At 33.1% G+C, this 23,141-nt stretch overlaps 1 protein-coding gene across 2 annotated transcripts in view; it reads right to left on the bottom strand.

The window, feature by feature from the left end:
• The window catches only part of LOC144959256 (autophagy-related protein 2 homolog A-like), a 79,418-nt gene that overhangs the window by 8,998 nt on the left and 47,279 nt on the right, over positions 1-23,141 (bottom strand). For both annotated transcript variants that reach the window (XM_078891803.1, XM_078891809.1), the window contains 22 exons: positions 22,302-22,390; positions 20,861-21,033; positions 19,891-19,996; positions 18,800-18,992; positions 17,124-17,266; positions 14,826-14,965; positions 13,702-13,877; positions 12,973-13,129; positions 11,924-12,123; positions 10,666-10,746; positions 9,740-9,846; positions 8,336-8,517; positions 7,609-7,679; positions 6,943-7,119; positions 6,012-6,129; positions 5,231-5,487; positions 4,306-4,522; positions 3,946-3,976; positions 3,393-3,510; positions 2,152-2,319; positions 1,147-1,248; positions 509-754 (listed from right to left, as the gene is read on the bottom strand). In XM_078891803.1, coding sequence (XP_078747929.1) covers positions 509-754; positions 1,147-1,248; positions 2,152-2,319; positions 3,393-3,510; positions 3,946-3,976; positions 4,306-4,522; positions 5,231-5,487; positions 6,012-6,129; positions 6,943-7,119; positions 7,609-7,679; positions 8,336-8,517; positions 9,740-9,846; positions 10,666-10,746; positions 11,924-12,123; positions 12,973-13,129; positions 13,702-13,877; positions 14,826-14,965; positions 17,124-17,266; positions 18,800-18,992; positions 19,891-19,996; positions 20,861-21,033; positions 22,302-22,390 — 3,252 coding nt within the window. The remainder of the gene's footprint in view (positions 1-508; positions 755-1,146; positions 1,249-2,151; positions 2,320-3,392; positions 3,511-3,945; positions 3,977-4,305; positions 4,523-5,230; positions 5,488-6,011; positions 6,130-6,942; positions 7,120-7,608; positions 7,680-8,335; positions 8,518-9,739; positions 9,847-10,665; positions 10,747-11,923; positions 12,124-12,972; positions 13,130-13,701; positions 13,878-14,825; positions 14,966-17,123; positions 17,267-18,799; positions 18,993-19,890; positions 19,997-20,860; positions 21,034-22,301; positions 22,391-23,141) is intronic.

Here is a 23,141-nt window from a genome sequence, read left to right as displayed (position 1 = left end):
CGGTTGTTTAATTAGAACTAGATATAGTGTCTTATTGGAACTCATTGTTAAGCTGAATATGAATATAAAACTGTAACATTTGCTTGCTCAGTTAGAGTCTGATGCAGCCGATTTGAATATAGATACATTTCTTGTAATTTAAGTAATTGCTGATTAAGGTATTCAATACAAACCAACACCTTATAAACAAAGGAAAGCATAGAATGATAAGAGGCTGTTTGAAGTAAGTAAGTAATTAGCTAGATATCTTTTAAAGCAAAAAGCCATGTTTATCCAAGCATATGTAGCTCGAATTGAACAGAAGAAATGCTTTCTACCCTCTGAATTGAACACTGGTCTTTAACAAATTACTTTTAACCAATTCTAACAGGTGTCAAGAATAAGTTACTATTTACTTATTGAAAGTTTGTGATAACGACTGTTTCGATATTCATACTTGCTTTAAGTTTCAACTTTAAATTTGGTAAAAACAGTGGCTTTTTCAACCAAAAAAAAAGTATTATCTGACCTGTAAATATGTGCTTTGTTGCATACTGAAATCATCGAACTTCATGAGCAATTCTGTCTCGTCCAAGCTTTGTTCTTTAGGCTGAGTTTCGCTGATTCTCATGATGGGTTCTGTTGATGAGACAGATGCCCTGGGACTGGAATGTACTGTCATTGGAGACGCTCTGTCAGCAGATGAAGCTGAAGATTGGTCCGGTTCAGATGAAGTAACATATGAAATAAACTTCCTCAGGAAGTTCATGGATCCCTGGGAAAGAAATATACACTTTGATGAACAAAATGATAAAAGGATAAGGCTCCTTTATATATGAACAAAGAAATAAAAATTATTAAAATAATTAACAATTAATTTGTGGCTCACATGAAGAAAGATTAAAGTAAACAGAAGAAAAAAATGATTCCAAAAAAAAAAAAAGGGAATAAAAATGAGTCATTATTCTTTTTGTCTATCCAACATTAAAATTTGTAAGCAACGTATAAGAATGCTGCAAGAATATTGACCTAAATTTATGTAAGAAAAGAATGGATCATTCGAGGTTTATTTGCAAATTTTAAAGTTTGAGATCTTGTGCAGTCTGGAATTAAATGAGCACCTGTCCTATGTCATCAAAATTCTTTTATTTTATAGCTTTCTCTCACCTGATCAACATTCAGTTTTATTGGGAGTAGAAAAGCTTTGACTTGACATTCTTCTCGGAAGGCCAGGTGTAGTGGTCGAGTGAACACTCCACTAAACATCAGCTGCAAGTTTATAAAAGAAGATCAAATGAAGTTATGATCAAAAAATATATATACAATTTTTAAACACTTTTTTCCAAACGATCTTTTGAGTGGTCACAATATTTAGCAAAGAAAAATTTCCCCTCAAATCTTTTGCAAAATAACCCCATGATTCAATATTACAATCTTAAACAAACAAAATTTTAAAGGATAGGAAAATTCATTTAAAAATTATTGAATTACTATCACTATGTATGAAAAATAAAACATAAATCAATAGATAAATGAATAAACAAACAAAATAGATAAATAAATAAATAAAAAAATAAATAAATAAATAAATATACATTAAAAATACACCAATAAAAAAAAAAAGAAAGAAAAAAAATATGATGACTTCTAATTTCCCAAGTGTGAATACATTTCTCAGTATAAATGATGAATGAATCGTAACTTAATATCAAACTTGCCAACTGACAAACGATCTGAAACTTATTTTTTCCCCATAATACAAAAGAACATAGCATTTTAATTTTTTCAATAATATCAAAATTAAATTGAGCTTTCTAAATTGAGCTTTTATATAGCACAATATCCACTAAACATGCTCAAAGCGCTTTACAAGGGGTCCCTTTCCAACAGCAACATTTAACATAGGACAAGACATGACACCTGTTAGGCGATACTACAATTTTTTTTTCGGACAGAGACAACGCTGTTAACGGACAGGTCCTCATTTTACACCCGAGTATGGTGAGAGAATATGATTAAAGAGCCTTTTCCAAGGACTCAACTATGCGCCGAGCGAGGCTCGAACCTAGGACCGTCTTATCCGAAAGCGAGTTCATACCACAAGACTATATAGTCGCACAAAATAGGTCAGTGTTTCATACTGGTTGGCAAGTCTGCAGTATCCTGACTCACCATGTAGACTGATGCCTGATCTGGGTGCTCTTTGTCCACCAGCTTGACCAGAAATTTGTTGATTTCAGAATCCTTCATTCTGTCTCGAATCTCCACATTGTGGACCAAAAACTTGAATCTGGAAGACTGCTCTGTGTTTGTGGGGTACACTTCATAACGGAAACGGACCTGAAAAGTTGGGTTTTATCAAATATCCAATCGTTATATTGTTAAGCGATATGAAGTAGGAATAAGGAAAAATTATAATCATGTGAGTATGAAAGGCACCTAGAGCTGTTTGTATATGGAATAGGCACAGTGTAATTGATTTGCATTACTATTCTTCTTCTTCTTCTTCTTCATTCATTCATTCTTCATTCATTCATTCTTCATTCATTCATTCTTCATTCATTCATTCTTCATTCATTCATTCTTCATTCATTCATTCTTCATTCATTCATTCTTCATTCATTCATTCTTCTTCTTCATTCATTCTTCTTCTTCATTCATTCTTCTTCTTCATTCTTCTTCTTCTTCATTCTTCTTCTTCTTCATTCTTCTTCTTCTTCATTCTTCTTCTTCTTCATTCTTCTTCTTCTTCATTCTTCTTCTTCTTCATTCTTCTTCTTCTTCATTCTTCTTCTTCTTCATTCTTCTTCTTCTTCATTCTTCTTCTTCTTCATTCTTCTTCTTCTTCATTCTTCTTCTTCTTCATTCTTCTTCTTCTTCATTCTTCTTCTTCTTCATTCTTCTTCTTCTTCATTCTTCTTCTTCTTCATTCTTCTTCTTCTTCATTCTTCTTCTTCTTCATTCTTCTTCTTCTTCTTCTTCTCTCTTCTTCTTCTTCTTCTTCTCTTCTTCTTCTTCTTCTTCTTTCTTCTTCATCTTTTTTTCTTTTTTCTACTTATTATTATATTATTATTAATTATTATAAATAATCATACCAGACTTTTGAGAAAGAAATAAAAATAACTAAATAAAATATGAGTACTAAAAACATTCACGTTAAAGTCACATATCCACTAAAATGGAAGTTTAAAATATGACTTGGAAATACTGAAATATTTTCTGATAACAGTATGCAGTACTACATGAAGCAAGGTATTCAGGAGAGAGAGAGAGAGAGAGAGAGAGAGAGAGAGAGAGAGAGAGAGAGAGAGAGAGAGAGAGAGAGAGAGAGAGAGAGAGAGAGAGAGAGAGAGAGAGAGAGAGAGAGAGAGAGAGAGAGATATTCATTCACATTAGACACATTAGACACTGACCTTGCTAAGATCCAATTCCATGAGAGAATTTAGGTCTCTATTTCTTCCACCTTTATGTCTCACACTTTTATTTCCATCTTTGCCCATTCCTGAGAGTTGTTTTCTGGGACTGAGAGGGCTTAAACAAAAATTAAAAAAAAAAGAATCACAATGTTATGATGACAAGGGTAAAGAATAGAGTAAGACGCTACAAAAATGGTAAAACTGATAGTTCCTGGTGTAAAAAAAAGAAGAGTGTACAATACAAACTCTGCAAAATGATACCCATCTATTACAATTATTTATACCAGTGGTTCGCAAACAGTAGTCCACATGACAGATAGTAAAATCCATTTTTCTTTTTTTTTTTTTGACGACAAAAATCAAAATGTTACATAAACAGATTGCATTTGAATGAAATAAGCTTCTAAAAATGAAGAACAGCAGGCTCTATAATGCACATTGGTGACCACGAGAAGTTTCAAACTTTCATAGGGGACTGCTGAATGAAATTTTGGAAAAAGTTTGAGAATCACTGCCGCCGAAAAAGATCAGAGCAATTCAAAATATTTACCTGGATATGACCTTTGCACGCCCAATTTGATCTGTAAAAAAATGCCAGAGTATAAGAGTCACATTTTTTTCTCTTGTTACTCGTTGTAAATTAAACCATGTACCATAAATAAAAAAATAATGATAAAAAAAAACAAAAAACAAAGTATACAATTTGTTTTGAAAACGCACATTGCTTTCATTAATTCAAACAAGTCATTGAACTTGAAATAAACAAACATTTTAATATCATTACAAAAGACAGAAATTTCGTCTGGAGCTATATTTATTTACTAACTTCATAAGTACATTTATTTACTACACAAATTGGAATCTTAAAAAATGATGGTGCACACATCTTTAATAGGAGATATGAACCTACCAGCAGCTGAATTACGTCTAGGCTGGGTGAAATCACTGCCTCCAAACAAACGCCATACAATAGACATTTCGCGTAGAGTGTATTGATATTCAGGATCAGGGAAGCCAGAGGGTGCTCTTAGGTGATCATAGCTGCTTGTGGGTTTCCGAACAAACTTGTCTTTTATGTCAATGTCACCAACAAACAATTTTTGAACTTCATGGCTGCCTTTAATTTTCTGAAACATAAGATGTTTGTATATTAATATATCTCTCATAATAGGAATTTGTATAAATCAATGAAGAAAATTTAGGCAATCTTTCTTCCCTACACACCCCCAGACCCCAAATATGTTTGTTTTTGTTTTTAAGGGTTTTAAGGCGCTTGCAACACATTTAGGTCATTTCAGCACCAGTAAAAAGGAAGAAAATGGGATAGTCCAAAAAATTTAGAATTATAATTTGAACACCAAAGAAAAAGTAAAACAAAGGGGCACAGTACAAATAGGGAACAAAGATAGATTTCAAGAGCACACTATCAGTGTACTTATTTTGATATCACCTAAAAGTCCCACCCAGCCACAAGCACAGGATCCCACTAAGAGAAACACACTCAAACGCATACATTATACATTCAAAACAACAAAAATAATACATTACAGCGAGATGATTTAAAAGGAAAAGAATATTCTCTCCTATAACTATAACTATACATTTGACTATTTCCCTCTCAGCCAATGGGGGAAAGAACAAAACCAGTAATCTAATCCAAGACAAAGACAGAAAGCAACTCAGAAAACAGATGTATGGGACATATGGGATAGAAGACACAGTAAGGGACCTCCCTGACCTCATCCCTCATATATTCTAAAAGATTTTTTGCAATATGCATCGGCCATGCCAATTTGCATAATCATAACTTGAAATTTTTAAATTCAATTACTTACATACAGGTCTTGGAAATTATCGTCCACAATTTCAAAATCTTCAACTAAACTGTTAAGATTTTCAGGCGATGGGTCAGATGAATTATTGATTCTGCTTCCATCAGGCGAGGAATCAGACTCATAATACGATTCTTCAAAAGTGAGGTGCATTGCGTCTTTGAATTCATCACCCATATCCTTTCCTCCATCACACTGGAAGTAGACCTTTGTGGTTCTGCCGCTTGTGCTTTGTTGAGCTGCTTTTGGTTTCATTTGAACTGAGATAAATATAATAAATGAGAGTTTCGAAAAGTTTATAAGAATCTTACAGCCAGTTCATTGTGAAGGAAATGAAAATTAAATAACATATTTACATATTCAAGTCAGCCCGCTGTAAGTTTTATATGTTATTTCCATCTGTATTTTGATATATAAGAAAACATTATTTTTTGAAAGGAGATAATTTGGGTAAATAACATCCAACAGCGTTCACTGGGCCACTTTTTATAAAATTAATATAAAAGTTAATACAATGAATTTAATAATAATAACAAAAATCATTTTTTTAAAAACCCAGAAAAAAATAAAATAAAATAAAAATAATAATAAATAAATAAACAATAACAAAACAATAAAACAAATCAAAAGCAAAACAAAAAAACCCCAAACAAAAACAAAGCAAACAACATTAAAAAAAAAAAAAAAAAAAAAAAAAATAAAATAAATCGAAAGAAATCTAATTATTTCTGACATTTACGCTGGAATCATATTTCTTAAAAAATTAGAGCCAAGAGTGACATACCTTGGCAATCCTCCATGGCGTCCTCCAGAGCTGACATGACAGATGCCTCTTGTTCTGGAGTCAGGGTAGATATGGGTACAACAGGGGATGGCACATGTCTCTCCTCAGAGTCTTGATCCTGAGACAAATGGAAAATAAATCATTACATAAGGATCTAACCTTTGTTTGTGATTTATTGATTAGCGCCATAAGTAATTACTTTACTAATTTTGATGTCTTAGTTCATTCATGTCATTTCATTTCCGGACTTGTTATTAAACTCTCAAAAATCGAAATTAAGTTGCTCTCGAATGGAACCCAAAGGGCAAGAGGAAATGGGGTCGTCCAAAACAGACTTGGAGGAGAAGTCTTCACCAAGATTTGTGCATCTCCAATCTTACCTGACGTGAGGCAAGGATCTGTGCCAAGGACAGAAGAAGATGGAAGAGTGCTGTTGAGGCCCTATGTTCTGCCAGGAGCCAAGAGGCATAAGTCAAGTTAAGCAATTATCATGATAAGAAAACTGAACAGTTGTCATTGATTCAAATCCTGGAGCAGACCTTGGCCTTCCTAAGCTCATGGCCTGATACTGACCAACAAATGACGTCAAAAGACAAGTCTTTTGCCACAAAAGAAAACAAATCATGAGCTGTATTCAACAGTTCAACCAATGGGATCAGTTGTTTCCTTGACAATTCACTAAGCGTCCACAAACCTAAAAATGATGTCAAAATATGGGTCTTAGTGGGTTTTAGTGTCAGGCTTTAAATAACGATGGCTACAAGCAGACACTCTACTTTTTCACAAATATTTTTGTCAGTTTTACTCTTATTTTTTCGAAGCTGTCCTGAAGTGATATGAAAACATGCAGCCTTTTATACACCTTTTATGTGTAACAAACATTTAAAATGGAAGAATTGATAATAGACTACCAATGAATGTAAAAACGAACCATTTTCTGGCCACTGCCAACATTTTCATCTTGTAATGACTCATCATCTCCATCCAAAATCAGATCTCCGTCATTGATGAAATACTCTATAAGGTCAAATAGTGCTTTACAGGAATCTGCACAGGTCTCGATGTTTATTCGGTTGCACATGAACCTGAGGTCTGACTTGGGAGCTTTCTGTAAAAGATAAGAAAGATTGAGCTTTTGAGCTTTTATGCAATAACCACTTAATGTGCTCAAAGCCCTTTACATAGGGCCTAAAGCCAACAGCACATTTAACATATAGAACAAGACAGTATTATATTCTTTCTTTTTTTTTTTTGACTGAGAAAAACGTCATTACCGACTAGGTACTCATTTAAAAACTAGTAGTAGTAGTAGTAGTAGTAGTAGTAGTAGTAGTAGTAGTAGTAGTAGTAGTAGTAGTAGTTGTCGTAGTAGTAGTCGTAGTAGTAGTAGTAGTAGTAGTAGTAGTAGTAGTAGCAGTTGTGGTGGTGGTATGAGTGTAACTAGAAGTAATTAAAAGTAGTAAAGCCTATATGAATAGCAGCCACTCAATTTACAACATTAAAGAAAATGAAATTATATACTCGACTACTTTCCATCTCTCTGGATCGGTGACAAGTTCGCATAGTGAACTGTTTTTAACTATGCTCATCAACCTACCTGCTTGCTTGTCTTATAACAAAACTGCAACCAAATTCTCAGTTGATCCATTTCAGCCACACAAACATAATCTGGGGAGCAATAATAATAATAATAATAATAATGATGATGATGATGATGATGATGATGATGATGATGATGACCATGATGACCATGATGAAATTGAAATTGTATCCTCTTAATAATATGTTTTGGCGCTAACAAAAACAAAAAAATAAAAAAACAACCCTCCCAACAAAAAAAAAAACAAAACAAACCTGACAGATCATCTGAACAAAAAAATAAAAGTTGCCAAGAGCTCAAAATGTTTATGAAGAATGAGTATGAGACTTAGTTAAAGACTAAAGAGACAGATTTGAATAGGTTTGAGAGACTCTTATTACAAAGTTCGCAGAGTCTTAGACTTATTCAGATTTGTTTTCTATTCTTGTCCGTAGTCCCTAATAATGATTAAAACTGTAAAACATGTCAATTTTTATGTAAAATATATAGTATCTAATTTATACGCATTTACAGCAAAAATTCTTATGTCGGTGAAAAGCCTAAAAGGGCTTACTGATTTTAAATCAGAATTTATTAAGAAAATATACATTATTATATTTTATCTTTAATTATTGTTTTTATTTTATTTTTTGTTGTTGTCATTCTAGTTGTTTTTGTATAAAAGATGTATGCATAGGTATAATTTTCCGATAATAAATAATTGATTCAATTCAATTCAACAAACCTTCATAAATATTGACTTCTTTATAACCCAAATCCTTATTACACCTGTTGGTCTGCGAGAGGTAAAGAGCAGACTTGTCAAGTAGCAATCGAACTTGTGACAAAGCAGACTCTGCGATGACGTTGGTGGATACATTAAATCTCTCAACTGTTAGAAAGCTCTTGATGGGTAGGTAAAGGGGTCTAAAGTTTTAAAAATAAAAAATACAGAATATGAGGTAGGATAATCTTTGCTTCAATCAATCTTTCATATTTCAGATAATTTTTCTCCACTTTGTATTGAAGACCAAATCATAAAAAAGATTAAATGCAGTATCGCCAAGCCAGTGAACAGACCACAAGCTATAAACCCTTTATGTTAAATTAATTAAATCTAAATTCTTCCCTTTATTCCTCTTTCCCCCCCCCCCCCCCCCCACACACTCACATCATACACACACACAGACAAACAACAAACAGCCATCATAAAAAGATAGATGGTACTCCACAGAACAATAGAGATAGTGTTTCTTTTAATTTTATTTACGATTACTTATTGAAAAGAAATGCGTTTAGAATTGGAATTATGTCATCTACAATATTGTCTGAATATGCTTCCTGAGCATCAATACCCCTTTTATCTTCAACTTCATGTTCAACGTCCTTATCTGAAAAAAAGTGAATTACCCATCACTGCAGATTTTATACATATTATCTGCTGACTTTCTCCATTATTGTGTCAATGAGTTGAAAAATAAATGTTAAATAATTGATCAAATGTGTTGTTTTTAATATCTAGGATTTCTGATGGGAGTTTGCTCCATTCTTTGATGGTCCTTGGGGAAAAAAATGTTTTTATATGTGTTGGCTCTGTGTGTTGGATTGGTGAAATTACTGCCATGATAATTTCTTGTGAATGGATAGTGTTGTTTTGTAAACTATTGTAGTAGCTGTTTTGTTGGAATTTACTGTTCTGTGGAAAAGTTGGAGGCATTTCTCTTTCTTTACGCCTACTTTCAAGTGGTTTTCACTGCAACAATTTCAGAGCCTCAGCAACGCATACTGATTCGAGCAACTAATTGTGTTGGTTCTTAATCAATATATTGAAACAAAAAGAAAGAATTCCATCACTTTACTATATATGATCGATAAAAAATACAATCCAAATCCTTTCTAGACGAAAACTATAGATTTGGATCAGACAGTAAAAGAGATGAATATTGTTAATATTGATTTGAGGGGCATAACCTTGAGTTATATTTAATAAGGAATATAAATTTTTTAAAATCGAAAAGCAAAATCTAAAAATCCATAGAAAATGCAATATGCCCCAAAGCAGTCAAGGAACAGGTATAAAGAAAAAAAACAACTTTTGTCCATTACTGATTGTAATTGTAACCCCTTCTACATAAAGCTATGGCATTACCTGAAATCAACACAGCAATGGTGAAGTTGTAGATGTAACTCTGTCATCACTTTTGGCAAGGTATAACCTAAGATGGGGAAGTCTTTTAAATCAAAGAGGTCCATTGCCTGGCAATACACAAGATTAAAGGAAGCTGAACGATTTGTCAACACATTTCACATTGCAACATTAACAATGGGAATAATAATAATAGCGCCAATAATAATAATAATAATAATAATAATAATAATAATAATAATAATGATGATGATGATGATGATGATGATGAATGATGATGATGATGATGATGATGATATGATGATGATAATGAATGAGATAATAATAAATAATAAAAAATAATAATAAATAATAATAATAAATAAAAATAATAATAATAATATAATTGTGCGACTATGTGGTCTAGTGGTATGACAATCGATTTCGGATCGGAAGGGTTCGAGCCTCGCACTCGGCGCATAGTTGAGTCCTTGGAAAAGGCTCTTTACTCACATTCTCTCACCGTACTCAGGTGTAAAATGAGTACCTGGCAGTTAACAGCATTGTCTTTGTCTGAAAAATTGTAATATCGCCCAACAGGCGTCATGTCCCGTCCTAATGCTAAATGTTGCTGTTGAACAGGGACCCCTTGTAAAGCGCTTTGAGCACATTTAGCGGATATTGCACTATATAAAGCTCAATTTTTTAAATCATATTATAATAATAATAATGTATTAATAATAATACTAATAATAATGATGATGATGATGATGACCAATGACCTTTTTTCTAAGAAAAAAAATACCCCAAAAAATGAACAAAGTAATTTGAAGGTTATGTCTTGATAATTTTTCTTATTTAAAGATTTGATGAGGTAGTAAATAAGAAAGTTAAAATTGAATTTGGATATTCAAAAAAAAATATTTAAATTGCTAGGTTCAAAGAGTCACCTGTGAAATCCAGCTTTCTCCTGTCTGGTGCATCTCATGTCTCAGTGTTCCTCCATTAATGCTGACAGCTACGATAAAATTCTGAAAAATTGTTGAAGACAAATAAAAATTATGAAAGTAATCTGACAGTTGAAAAAATAAATGTAGAAAAGTAGAAAACAAAGATATGTGACATAGACCAAGCCATCTGATTACATTAAGTACCAGAATTTGATTTTAACCCCCCCCCCCCCCCCCCCCCCCCCGAATATAAATAAATAAAATAAAAGGGAGTAAACAAAACATGAAATACACAATTAACTTTTGTATCTAATGGTACACACCATCAAGACTCCTAAGTATTCCAATTGCACGTTCATACAATATTAATTTTCAAAATAACTCATATGCTTATTTGCACATCTCTCCTTTTTGTAAAATTCAAACCAGAACCACATTCACAAAAATGAATTATCAGATGTAACTTTTGACATTTTCATTTTGTTATTTGTAACACAAACTATTCCGGGGTCTTAAAAGAAAAGCAAGGGAGTGGTGGAGAGTGAAGGATATTGTTAAATATTATGTGTTTTTTTTATCCCCTGGATCACATGTTGGATAAACAAAAACAGTATGAGGAGACTTTAAAAATCTGCTATTACTCCAGATGGAACAAAGTCATCCCTCTCAAGCAAACCATTAGGCACCTTAGAATCATCCGAGGAAATTTGAAGTTTCAAAACACTCAGGGTATTGCTCTATCAGGCAAACAAGACAAGTAATTTCCTCTTTAAGTCACTAAATAAATGACCAAAAATTCGCAGTTTTCCCTGAATAAGGAAATTGCAACTTGGCAGATATTGAAGTCATCAAAATAATAATTACACTTATAAAGCACCTTTCCCCATCTGTATAAGCTCAAGCGTGCTTTACATGATCAATCTCTCTCTCTCTCTCTCTCTCTTTCTCTCTCTCTCTCTCTCTCTCTCTCTCTCTCTCTTTCTCTCTCTCTCTCTCTCTCTCTCTCTCTCTCTCTCTCTCTCTCTCTTTCTCTCTCAGATATAATAATATTATGCGTTCATCTTCATCCTTCAAACATCAACTACAAAGCACTAGACTATTCTAAATTTTGGAAAATAACACAAGATTCACAAAGTAAAAAGGTATTATTTCAGTTTACATTTGAAGGTGTCCGTATTGTCAGTTTGCGTGATATATCCTAATACATTATTTTATGAAACCCTTTAAGCTCGATTTGGATGAAATGTTAATGAAATACCTTGATGTTGTTAATAGTATCCACTTTAGTTTTCACCACAAGACTTAACATGTGTGGACTGTCTTCTCCCCAACCAGCCCGGCCTTGGCTGGTCTCACCGGCCCCACGGTCTGAGCGGCAAATTCGGGAATTCAAATGGTCAGGAATTTTATCACGTATGTGGTCTAGGGTGCCAGGAGTCACAGGAGTTGTCACATGAGCTGCAATAGTAGTAATAATAGTAGTAATGATGATGATGATGACGATGATAATGACAATGATTATAATAATAATAGATCCCCAGCCGATCAGAACAGATTTATCTTGACAATTTCATTGCAACTTTTCTGAATTCTCCAAGTTATAGTAACATAATATGATCAATGCAAACAGACAGCCTACATCTGTACTATGGGTGAATTGTTTCATAGTCCATGTCAAAATAGAGGTATGTGTTTCATGCAGTTACAGTCATATTCAAAGGGAGCAGGATGATGTGTTGACCCACATACATGTTTGCATCATTATTACTTGCCTCACCAGATGTGATGCCACCCTCACAATTAAAGGAGTAGGCGGGAGGCAATATTTTGTCCCAACAATTAATCAATGGTGCATTATTTTGTTTGGGTTTTTGACAACTAAGTTGACATCGATTTGAATGTCTCTAGTTACCACCAAATATATTAGAATAAATTAATTGTGCACAAATGATTAACTCACTCAATCCTAGAGATTCTTGCTTTTAAAAATTGGAAAAAATGTATTAAAAATGAGCATGTACATAGATATTTTTATTCAACTATCATTAACTTGTAATTATTAAAAACATAAGCTTTGATACTACGCCTATAATTTGTCTCAGAAAAAATGTAATAAATAGGCATGGGGTAAAAGTAACCCCGGGTATACTACGGATATAGTCGGTGTTAGGGTTGGGTGAGTTAAAATAGCAACAAAATCATTAAAAAAAAAAAAATAGATAGCACCTTCCACCAAGGTCTCAAAGGGCTGTGCATAGCATTATGTACAATGTTGAACAATAACATTTTGGAGAAATAAAGATTTACCATTGTGGTACATGTGAACTCTATTAGCATGGAAGCACAAGTACTTGAGATCTGGGTCACCGGCATATTGGTTGACGGAAAACAGATTGCCTCTGTTCATTGTGATCATCATTTCACCATGAAGGTAAGGCTCCTTGGAGGACAGTTCATTTGACAACTGTGTAGAATATGTGAGAGTAATATTGCAACAAATGTTAAAAGAATATTGCAATGAATTGACGAATTATAAAAAAATACTACAAAACATTTTATAATAAAATATTGGAGTAAAGACCTCCAAATAGACTGAAACCTTAGTCGACATCAAATAAAATCTACCTAAATTATTACTTTCGCAACCTTTTGTGTAAAATTAAAAATACTTTCAAAAGTGTGATATTTGTTTAAACATATATTACTAGCAATAAGATTGTATGAAACAAAGACTTTAAACATCAGATTTAGAACAAAAGTCCCTTTGAATCCACGAAAAGTTGACAAATGAGCTTTTCCTCCATTTTATTGATATGTGACTATCTGAATGAATAAAATTAGGATCACCTGTTACTTAACTTTTCTCACAAAATTATCAATCACATTGTAATACTTTTAAAAATCAATTAATTCTTGATGATCCCCTTTTTTTTTATCCCTTTTTGTTTTATCACGAACAAAAATTAATTTTTTGTTAAAGATCAAAGGATGAAAAAAAATCAATCTAAAAACGTTTTTGAATAATTGTTTGCTCACCACATGGGGTACAACGGCCAGCACTCTACCCTTGCCAATGTCCAGAGAGAAGCACGTCTTACTGATAGGTTTGATGGAGGGTTGTTTATTTGGTGCATGTAATTTGTGTCTGTCGTGGATGGAGTAATGGAGGGATTCGTCTGGGTCCTCATCATCTTCAGAATCAGACTCACCACCTTCAAAAGAAAAACATTGTAAGATGACTAAGTGATCTGATCCTTCTATTTTATTGCTGCTGCTACTACTACTACTACTACTACTACTACTACTACTACTACTACTACTACTACAACAACTACTACTACTATCACTACTACTACTATCACTACTACCACTACTACTACTACTACTACTATCACTACTACTACTACTACTACTACCACTACTACTATTACTACTACCACTACTATTACTACTAACATCACTGCTGCACTAGTACCACCACCACTACTACTACTACTACTACTATTACTACTACCACTACTACTACTACCACTACCACTACTACTACTACTACTACTACTACTATGACTACTACTACTATTACTACTACCACTACTACTACTACTACTATCACTACTACTACTACTACCACTACTACTACTATCACTACTACTACTATCACTACTACTACTACTACTACTACTACCACTACTATTACTACTAACATCACTGCTGCACTAGTACCACCACCACTACTACTACTACTACTACTACTACTACTACTACTACTACTACCACTACTTCTACTACTATTACTACTACTACTACTACCACTACTACTATTACTACTACTACTACTACTACTACTACTACCACTACTAATACTATTACTACTACTACTACCACCACTACTACTATTACTAATACCACTACTACTACTACTATTACTACTACTACTACTACCACTACTACTATTACTACTACCACTACTATCACTACTACTACTACTACTACTACCACCACTACTATTACTACTACCACTACTATTACCATTAACATCACTACTGCACAAGTACCACCAATACTACTACTACTCCTGTTTTTTCTACCTCTGCCAAAACAACCATTAATACCATTTCTACTACCACCACATCTTCTACTATCATGTGTAAAATGCTAACCCAATGTAGAATCAGTGAGTCTTCCATGTTGCTGTAACATGGCAAGAACCCCTAGGTTTGTATTAGATGGAACGAAATTGTTGATATTTGATCCTGTTCCCAGCGGAGCTGGCTCCCACATCAGGATATCGTTGTTGAATCTGCAGAAAAATAGAAACGTTTAAATGCCGAGAATTATTTGATTGCTTCTGCAATGTGTAACTTTCTGGTAATAGGACAATTCTAGCCATGAAACATTATCACAAATTACAGGCAATCATGTTATTCTGCACGCTAGGAATTTGCTCTTTTTATACATTATTCAAAGACCTTTTCTTCAATAATTTTATTTCATGGAATTTGTGTGGTATCAGTGATCATGAATGTGTGATTTATATCAATTTATGGCAAAAGAATTCTCAGTAATATCGTATCTTCAAATATTTTCTATATGGAATTTAGTGGTTACAAGACACCCATTTTTAAAAACTTTTACCTTATAAACAGTCTTCACTCTGCTTTTACTAACATTATTGTATAAATAAATTAAAGTGTTATTTCTATAAACTTTTAATTGACTTTTAATTCCTCTGAATGTGATCTATTGAGATGCAGGGTGGCAAACAAAAACAAAGACCTCTTGAACTGTCGCTAGTTGGCACCTGTCCTACCCCAAACCATTTTTTCTGGTCTAACCAACCTTTACCATCAGTGACAATAGTAATAATGATATTCTTGTTTACTATCTACATCACACAACCTTTAACATCAGAGATAATAGTAATAATGATATTCTTGTTTACTATCTATCTACATCACAAAACCCTTAACATCAGAGATAATAGTAATAATGATTTTCTTGTTTACTATCTACACCACCCAACCTTTAACATCAGAGGTAATAGTAATAATAATATTCTTGTTTACTGTCTACACCACCCAACCTTTAACATCAGAGATAATAGTAATAATAATTTTCTTGTTTACCATCTACACCACCCAACCTACCAACATCATTCAGTCCTACAGTATCAGTCATTATATGATGACAATATGTAGCTTAAATCCTCAATTTCTCCTTCCAGTTCTTAAAAGTTGCATATCACCAATAATGAATTGTGGAAATTCAAAGATTTATGAGATTTAAACTGCTCTTGAAATTTTCTTAATAATTTGGCTCAAATGTCTGGATGACATAAAATAAACCATCATTCAACCATGATCAGATAATTTTTTAAAAGAAAAAAAGCGTTATAACAGAAGGCCTTTTGATAATAATAATAAAACATTATATTTGTTGAGTGCTCTACCATATCATGGGAAAGCGTACAGAGCACATTTACAGGTGTATCAACACAATAATTAGGAAACTAACAAAGTCTTGAGATGCTTTTAAAACATTTATTGCGATGAACAATGTCGTAATTCTTTTGGAAGTTTGTTCCAGAGTGTTGGGACATTTATAGAAAAAGAGCATCCTTGACAAACAAGAGCTCTTTCCTAGCGTAGCCAACAATTTTCCATCAGATTACAAGAGAGGGATCGGGTTGGTAAATAGAACTTCAATTTATCTAAAGGTAAGCCAATTAAGCTCTTTTAGCAAAGGATAGATGATGTTTCTGCTGCGTTTAAGGACTAATCTTGCAGCATTGTTTCGAATTCTTTGCAGTATTAGTGTTCTCTCACTGGTGCTGATTAATGACATAGTCATTTGTAGATCATTAGGTGTAAAGAATCTTGGCTTTATTTTGAAAAATTTTTGAGTACACAACATCAAATTAAAAAAAGCTCTGTCATAATTTACATTTTATATTAAGAACTATCAGTCCTATCCATACAAAATAGAAGATGTAACATGCTTATTCACTCCCTTTTTGCAAACAGGCTGAACTATTATTATTATTGCTCGAGTGAAACCTAAAAAAAAATTTACTTTATGTATCAGTGGGTACTTTTGATAATCTCGGCATGTTTTTCCATTAATCTCCTCAATCAACATTGCCCAAGATGTTTCAAAATAATAAATAAAATTTGATTTGTTACTCCTAACGGGGAAATCTGTATTTCCAGATTACGCCGGCTTTAACTGAAAGGGCATCTTAATGGCAAATTAAAAACCTGAGTTCCTTGCTTGTGTCCTTTGTTTTCATGTTTTTTTCATCCATTCCCCCCTCCCCCCCCCCCCCTCCCCTCTTGACAAAGTATTTTGTATTCAATAAGAGTCACATCCAAATGGAAAGCTAGCCCTTATCACAGTTCTAAGTTAACAGACATGAATCACAAAGCTTAATTCAGTGGACAATTCTATTTTCACTTCACCTGTTGTACAACAATTCCAGGAAGTCCTTATCGTGGAGGAATGCTGTGATAGATGGCACAGAAATGTCCACCAACAGACCTGTATGGTTGCGGCATTTTTCACGAAAATGGTTCAGCTCTGATGCATCACCTGGCATCACCATCTGAATTAGTAAAAAAAATAGAAGAAGAAAAAAAAAGAAAAAAATTCTAATTATAATTACCCAAACACCTGAAGTTTTAAAAATGTTTGTAAATTTGTGTGAGGACAATTACGCATTACACTGTGGTTTTCATTTTATTATAATATTTTTTAATGGCTCATTTAATTCTCAAACAGATCTAATGGTACAGGACTTTATTTTTCCATCAACCACAGATAGCTTGTCAGTAGTATACTTTAAAAGTAGAGAGCGGTGGGGGCTGTCTGATTTGTTTTTGTTTTGTTTTTAAGGGTTTTACGGCGCTTGCAACACATTTAGGTTATATCAGCACCAGTAAAAAGGAAGAAAATGGAATAGTAAAAAGTTCTAGAATTACAATTAAAGCACCCAAGAGAAAGGAAGACAAAGGGGAACTGGGAACAAATAGGGATCAGATGCAGATTCCAAGAGCAAACCATCAATGTACTTAGTTTGAGATCACCTATAAGTCTCATCCGGACACAAGCACAAAATCCAACAAAGAGGAGTACACTCAAATGCTTACAGTATACATTTAAAATAACAAACATAATAATACATAACAGAGAGATGATTTACAAGGAAAAAAATATCATCTCCCAAAACAATAAATATGCATTTGACTGTTTCCCTCCCAGCTAGGACTCAGGCCAGGGCTAGGAAAAAACCAAGTAATCTCATTCCGAGACAAAGACAGAAAGCAAATTGGAAAACAGATATAGGGGGATAGAAGACACAGTAAGTGCCACCCTGCCCACTATGGGAGGCCAGGATCCCCACCCAGGGGGCTGTCTGAAGCCTGGGATTGTGAAAATGCTACGAAAGAGTGATATGGAGAGGCTTCGGATGGGAACAATACAGAGGGCTACTTTAAGTAGTATCTTGAGTTTATTACCAAGAGGGGTGATACAATTATATGAGATTTCACAGCATGTGGCCAGTTATGTGAGTACATTTGACATGAATGAAGTGCATAAATAAATAAAGTGACTTCCTTAGGGTTAACATAAATAATTATACCCTCAACAATCATCACATCATAACAAAATTATTGCCTAATCATTTCAGGAATTATGTATATTCTAACTAGTTCTATGAAATTTACAAACACCTGCATATTTTCCAAATTAACTCACTTAGTACATTCAAAGAGGGTAAAATAATCCTTCAGGGACAAAAGCTTAATTTATAAAGGTTTCTGTTGTGTTAAACAGATAGCAACAATTGCTCGTTGCCCTGAGTATTGTATGCTGGTCCATCGCAGAGTGTTTTCAAAGAGTTATGAGTATAAAATCAAAGTAAACATTCCAACAACAACAACAACAAAAAAGATAAGAAAAAGAACAGAGGAAGAACAAACAAAAACAAATTTTAAAAAACCAAAACATTTAGGACTGGGAGGGCCTTTTGAGAACCACACTCATAAATTAAAATATCAAAATAAAAATTATTGTAAAAACAAAAACAAACAAACAAACAAACAAACAAAAAATACATAAAATAATAAGATATAACCTCGTCATTATCTGGAGACTCATGATTGGAATGAGACAAGTCGTCCCTCTCATACATATTTTTCTTGCGACTAAAGGGAGATGACTCTGCATGCATTAGATCCTCACAGTACTCCATGCTGCTTCCTGATGCATCTGAGTCAGCCTCAATTTCCAGTTCGGACTCTGCTTTGTTGTTTTTTATGATAACCAATCTGTCAATATGACATAATGAATTTAATAAGTAAATGATTTACATTTGTCAATGTGCAAGCCATTTTGATAAATACGAATGATATGTTTGTCAAAAATACCCCCCCCCCCCCTCAAAAAAACCCAAAAAAACCCCCAAAAACCCCCAAAAAACCCAACAAAAACAAAACAAAAAAACCCCCAAAAAATAATGATACATTTTAAAAATAAAGAAGACAAGTGTGTTTACCCATTGCACAACTTCCTTTCTTTCTAAATTTAAGTTTTCAAAGCAAGGACAAACTTTTTTTTTTCAAATTTTCAAAAACTAATGTGTCTGTAACCTTCCATCTCCATTAGTGTTAGAGTTTGTGAATTATAGTTCCAAATTATACAATTTGAGCTAAATAAAATGATGTGTCTGCTGAGAGGAATGCAATTTTTAAGCAGAACCCCCCCCCCCCCCCCCCCCCCCCCCCCACAATAAGTATAAAAATCAAATAAACAAAACAAATAAGGAAAAATATGAATACATGCTGATGATGATAGTGATGATGATAATGAAGATATTGTTGTTAATGATGATGATAATGATGATGATAATGATGTTGTTGATGATTATGATTATGATGATGATGATGATGATGATGATGATGATGATGATGATGATGATGATGATGATGATGATAACAAAAATAACAATAGTAAACTCAGTTCTCTTCATTTTGTTCAACCCAGTGTAAGACCAATTAGAAGTAAGTACTCATATCTATTTAAACCTGCATAGTTGTAAAACCATTTTTGAAATCAAATACACCTATTCTGCACTTCAAATTATTTCTAAAGATATATTCTTAGGAAACGATAAAATTCTCAAAAACTATCTATAATAATTAAGAATCAAAATAATTGAACTCATACCTCGGCCAATCCAAATGATGAACATCTCTGGGACTAGCCTTAGTGTCATCAACGGTCACCTCTCCAAACAATATGGGTGTCTGGTTGATGTCTTCCTGCAGGTATGCTGCAACAGAAAGATGGGATACAATGAGTTTGAGTAGATATCTTTATTATATCTTAAAGTTTCACTAGATTTCTTTATTATACTATAAAGCTTGAGTAGATTTCTTTATCATATTTTAAAGTAAATTTTGATTAATCATGTTGACTTCTTGTCCTGCTCTTTTCACACTTCTTCGTTTTTAATTTTGTCAATCTGTTTTATCTTCAGGATTTTGCAAAGACATATTTGGAGGCCATGAAGGATGGATTTACTGGTTTTCCAAGTTTTGGAGCCATACAGGAGGACAGACTTGACATTTGAATTGAATATTTTGAATTTTGTTTCCATTTTAATTTTTGATACTTTCCAAATGTTGAGTGATTAGAAGGATTTTGTTACGATACAGCCAACATTTTTCTCATTCTGATTTCTTTTGTGCATCAATCATTTGAAGAAATACTTTTCTGATAGCTGTACAAATTATTGCTGTTAAGTACAGCTTGTTTTGCTGGAAAAAAAAATTATGTGTAACATGTACTTATTCCTTTTGAATGAGAGTTGAAAAAAATCAATTTTTATGTTGGATGAGGATGACGTTTTAAAGAAAATCCCGAAATTAGTCGGTAAGGAGAGAGTTAAAGAGTAAACATTTAACACTTGTAGGCATTTCACCATTGTTTATCCTGATAAAATGTGCTGAGACCGTTACTCTCATCTTTCTTCTGGATTCGAAATTATGAATGTATTTTTATTCTTGTTTGAGGAAGGGTTTTGAATCTAAAACATTCTGAGTTAAATATTTTCTTATTCATTTTTGTTCAATAAGAGAGGTTGGCGGTTTTGTAACCGGTGTATTATAAGTGTTGTGTTTTATTATAGACATACCACTTATTTTGAAGATTTGTACTTCCAGTTGCCATATAGGGTCTGGTTTTATCTTGGTCATGGCCTCTGGGGCTTCCAGTTCTAGGAGAAGGACTTCTTTATGAAGACTACGCCGGCACCAGTTGTCTCTTGGAGAAGGTACCCTGTCTGCCCTGAGGTCTGGTATAGGAAATCTGAATTGAAAGATATTTGAATTGTAAATCAAAATAGACATTTATGTCTGATCATCTCAGTTGGGCCTTAGCATTAGCATATATAACATTTTAAAAAATGATTCATTGAGTGAATTTTCATTATATGTGAGAAGCTAAGAAAAAATAAAAATGCGGTGAAATCAAAAGACAAAAAAAAACCCCAACATTCTCTTTAAGAAAGTATACCAAACTAAATTTTAAAGATTCAATGAAACTTCATTCAGACATCTCTCTGAAGAAGGATTAGACTATAATTTGTTCAAAATTTCGGATTTATTAGAAATAATGATAATAGAATGGGTGAAATTATATTTAAAAACGTTCAAAATGGCTTCATGCCATGACACCTAAAATGTTTTTTAAAACATGCCAGAGCTTCAAAAAGAATAATTCAAAGACTGTTTTGAATAATAATAATATCACCTAATCCCCTTAGGCCTTTTATTCAACAATCTTAGTTTAAAAAAAACAAACTAGAATGGATTAGGTTGGTTATGAAACACCAATTCAATTGATATTCATTCAGCCCAATCTTAAAAAAGAGTCAAGAAAATGTGTTTTCTTTTCTTTCCCAAAATTTTGTTTCCTTTCGATTTTTGCGTCACGTTTGCATTAATTCTATCAAGTCATCAGGTCATCATGATAAACAAATTGCTTGTTATTCTCTCTTCATCTAAATATAGATCTTTAATTTTAATATATATTTTTGAATGTCACATTAAAAAGAAAAGATTACCAGAAGAACATTATACATTGATATTGACCACTTTGAATCAATGAAATCATGTAAATGGAATCAGGTCTGAGGTTCGATCCCCAGTCGAGGTAGACTGATTCTTGGGATGATTTTTTTTTTACTTGTATTAGAGACCATTTGTAATTTTTAGCTGTAACTGTAACCAAATGACAAAATGCCTCTATGAAAAATTAAGATGCCATTTATTATCATTATTATTATTATCATTATTATTATTATTATTATTATTATTATTATATTATTATTATTATTATTATTATTATTATTATTATATTATTATTATTCACATTATAATCATCATTACTATTGTATATCATATAATCATCATCATTATCATATATTCTATTATTATATTATTATTATTATTATATATTATATTATTATATTATTATATTATTATATTATTATTATATTATTATTATTATTATTATTATTATTATTAATCATTAATATTACTATTATACCAAAAATAGAATATTGATTAGCATACCTGACTCTAAGAGTTGCATGGGTCACTTTGACATTGATGTCTACGTTCACACGGCTTGGACTGAATTCATCAATCATTGCCTCGTCCAGCTGAGAGTGGAGAGAAGGGTAACGAACGTCACTTTTAACTTTCAAAAAGTTAAGTCAATTGCCTTTAACCGGTTAACTGTCGTACTCTGGAAGAACAACTATTTAAAATTTTGGCCAGAAAACTTGTCCTTCAAATATGGATAATAGATTTAAATGACCCTCAACTTGGCAAAAACTCTCAAACCTGGGACTGCTCTTGCCAAAAAAAATTCTTAAACCTGGGACTCACGAGGTTCTGATAGTTTTAGCCAAGATGAGAGTAATTTAAAATGATCGATATTTGAAGGGTCAGTTTTCTGGCCAAATTTTTTAAAACGTTTAAATCCAGAGTACAGCAGTTAACTAGTAAAAATTGAGTAGTTAGTAGTGCTTTATAGTTGAATACCAGAATATGAGGTGAGGGGGAGAGGGCGAAAGAGAAAAGAGAGAGAGAGAGAGAGAGAGAGTGAGAGAGAGAGAGAGAGAGAGAGAGAGAGAGAGAGATAAAAAGAGTGAAAGAGAAAAAGGAGTTGAGGGAGAGATGGGATGGGTTGGGAGAGAGGAAATGAGAGAAAAAGAGTGAGATGGTAGAGGGGAGAGACGAGGAAGTGAGTGATGGGGGGTGAGGTATTGCGAGAAAGAGAAAGAGGGCAGTTGGTTAGAGGGAGGGGGTGGGGGGCAAGGAAAAGAAAGAAACAAGGGTCTTGTATTCACCCAGTTAATAAATGCTTATAAGTATGTCCATGCTTTTGGAAAGATGTGGGAGGAGTCT

The sequence above is a fragment of the Berghia stephanieae genome, chromosome 1 (genome assembly GCF_034508935.2).
Source record: "Berghia stephanieae isolate SIO BIC M18660-M18661 chromosome 1, UCSD_Bste_1.3, whole genome shotgun sequence".
NCBI lineage: Eukaryota > Metazoa > Mollusca > Gastropoda > Nudibranchia > Aeolidiidae > Berghia > Berghia stephanieae.
The sequence above is the reverse complement of the archived record's forward strand: the minus strand, read 5'-3'. Positions and strand labels throughout refer to the sequence as shown.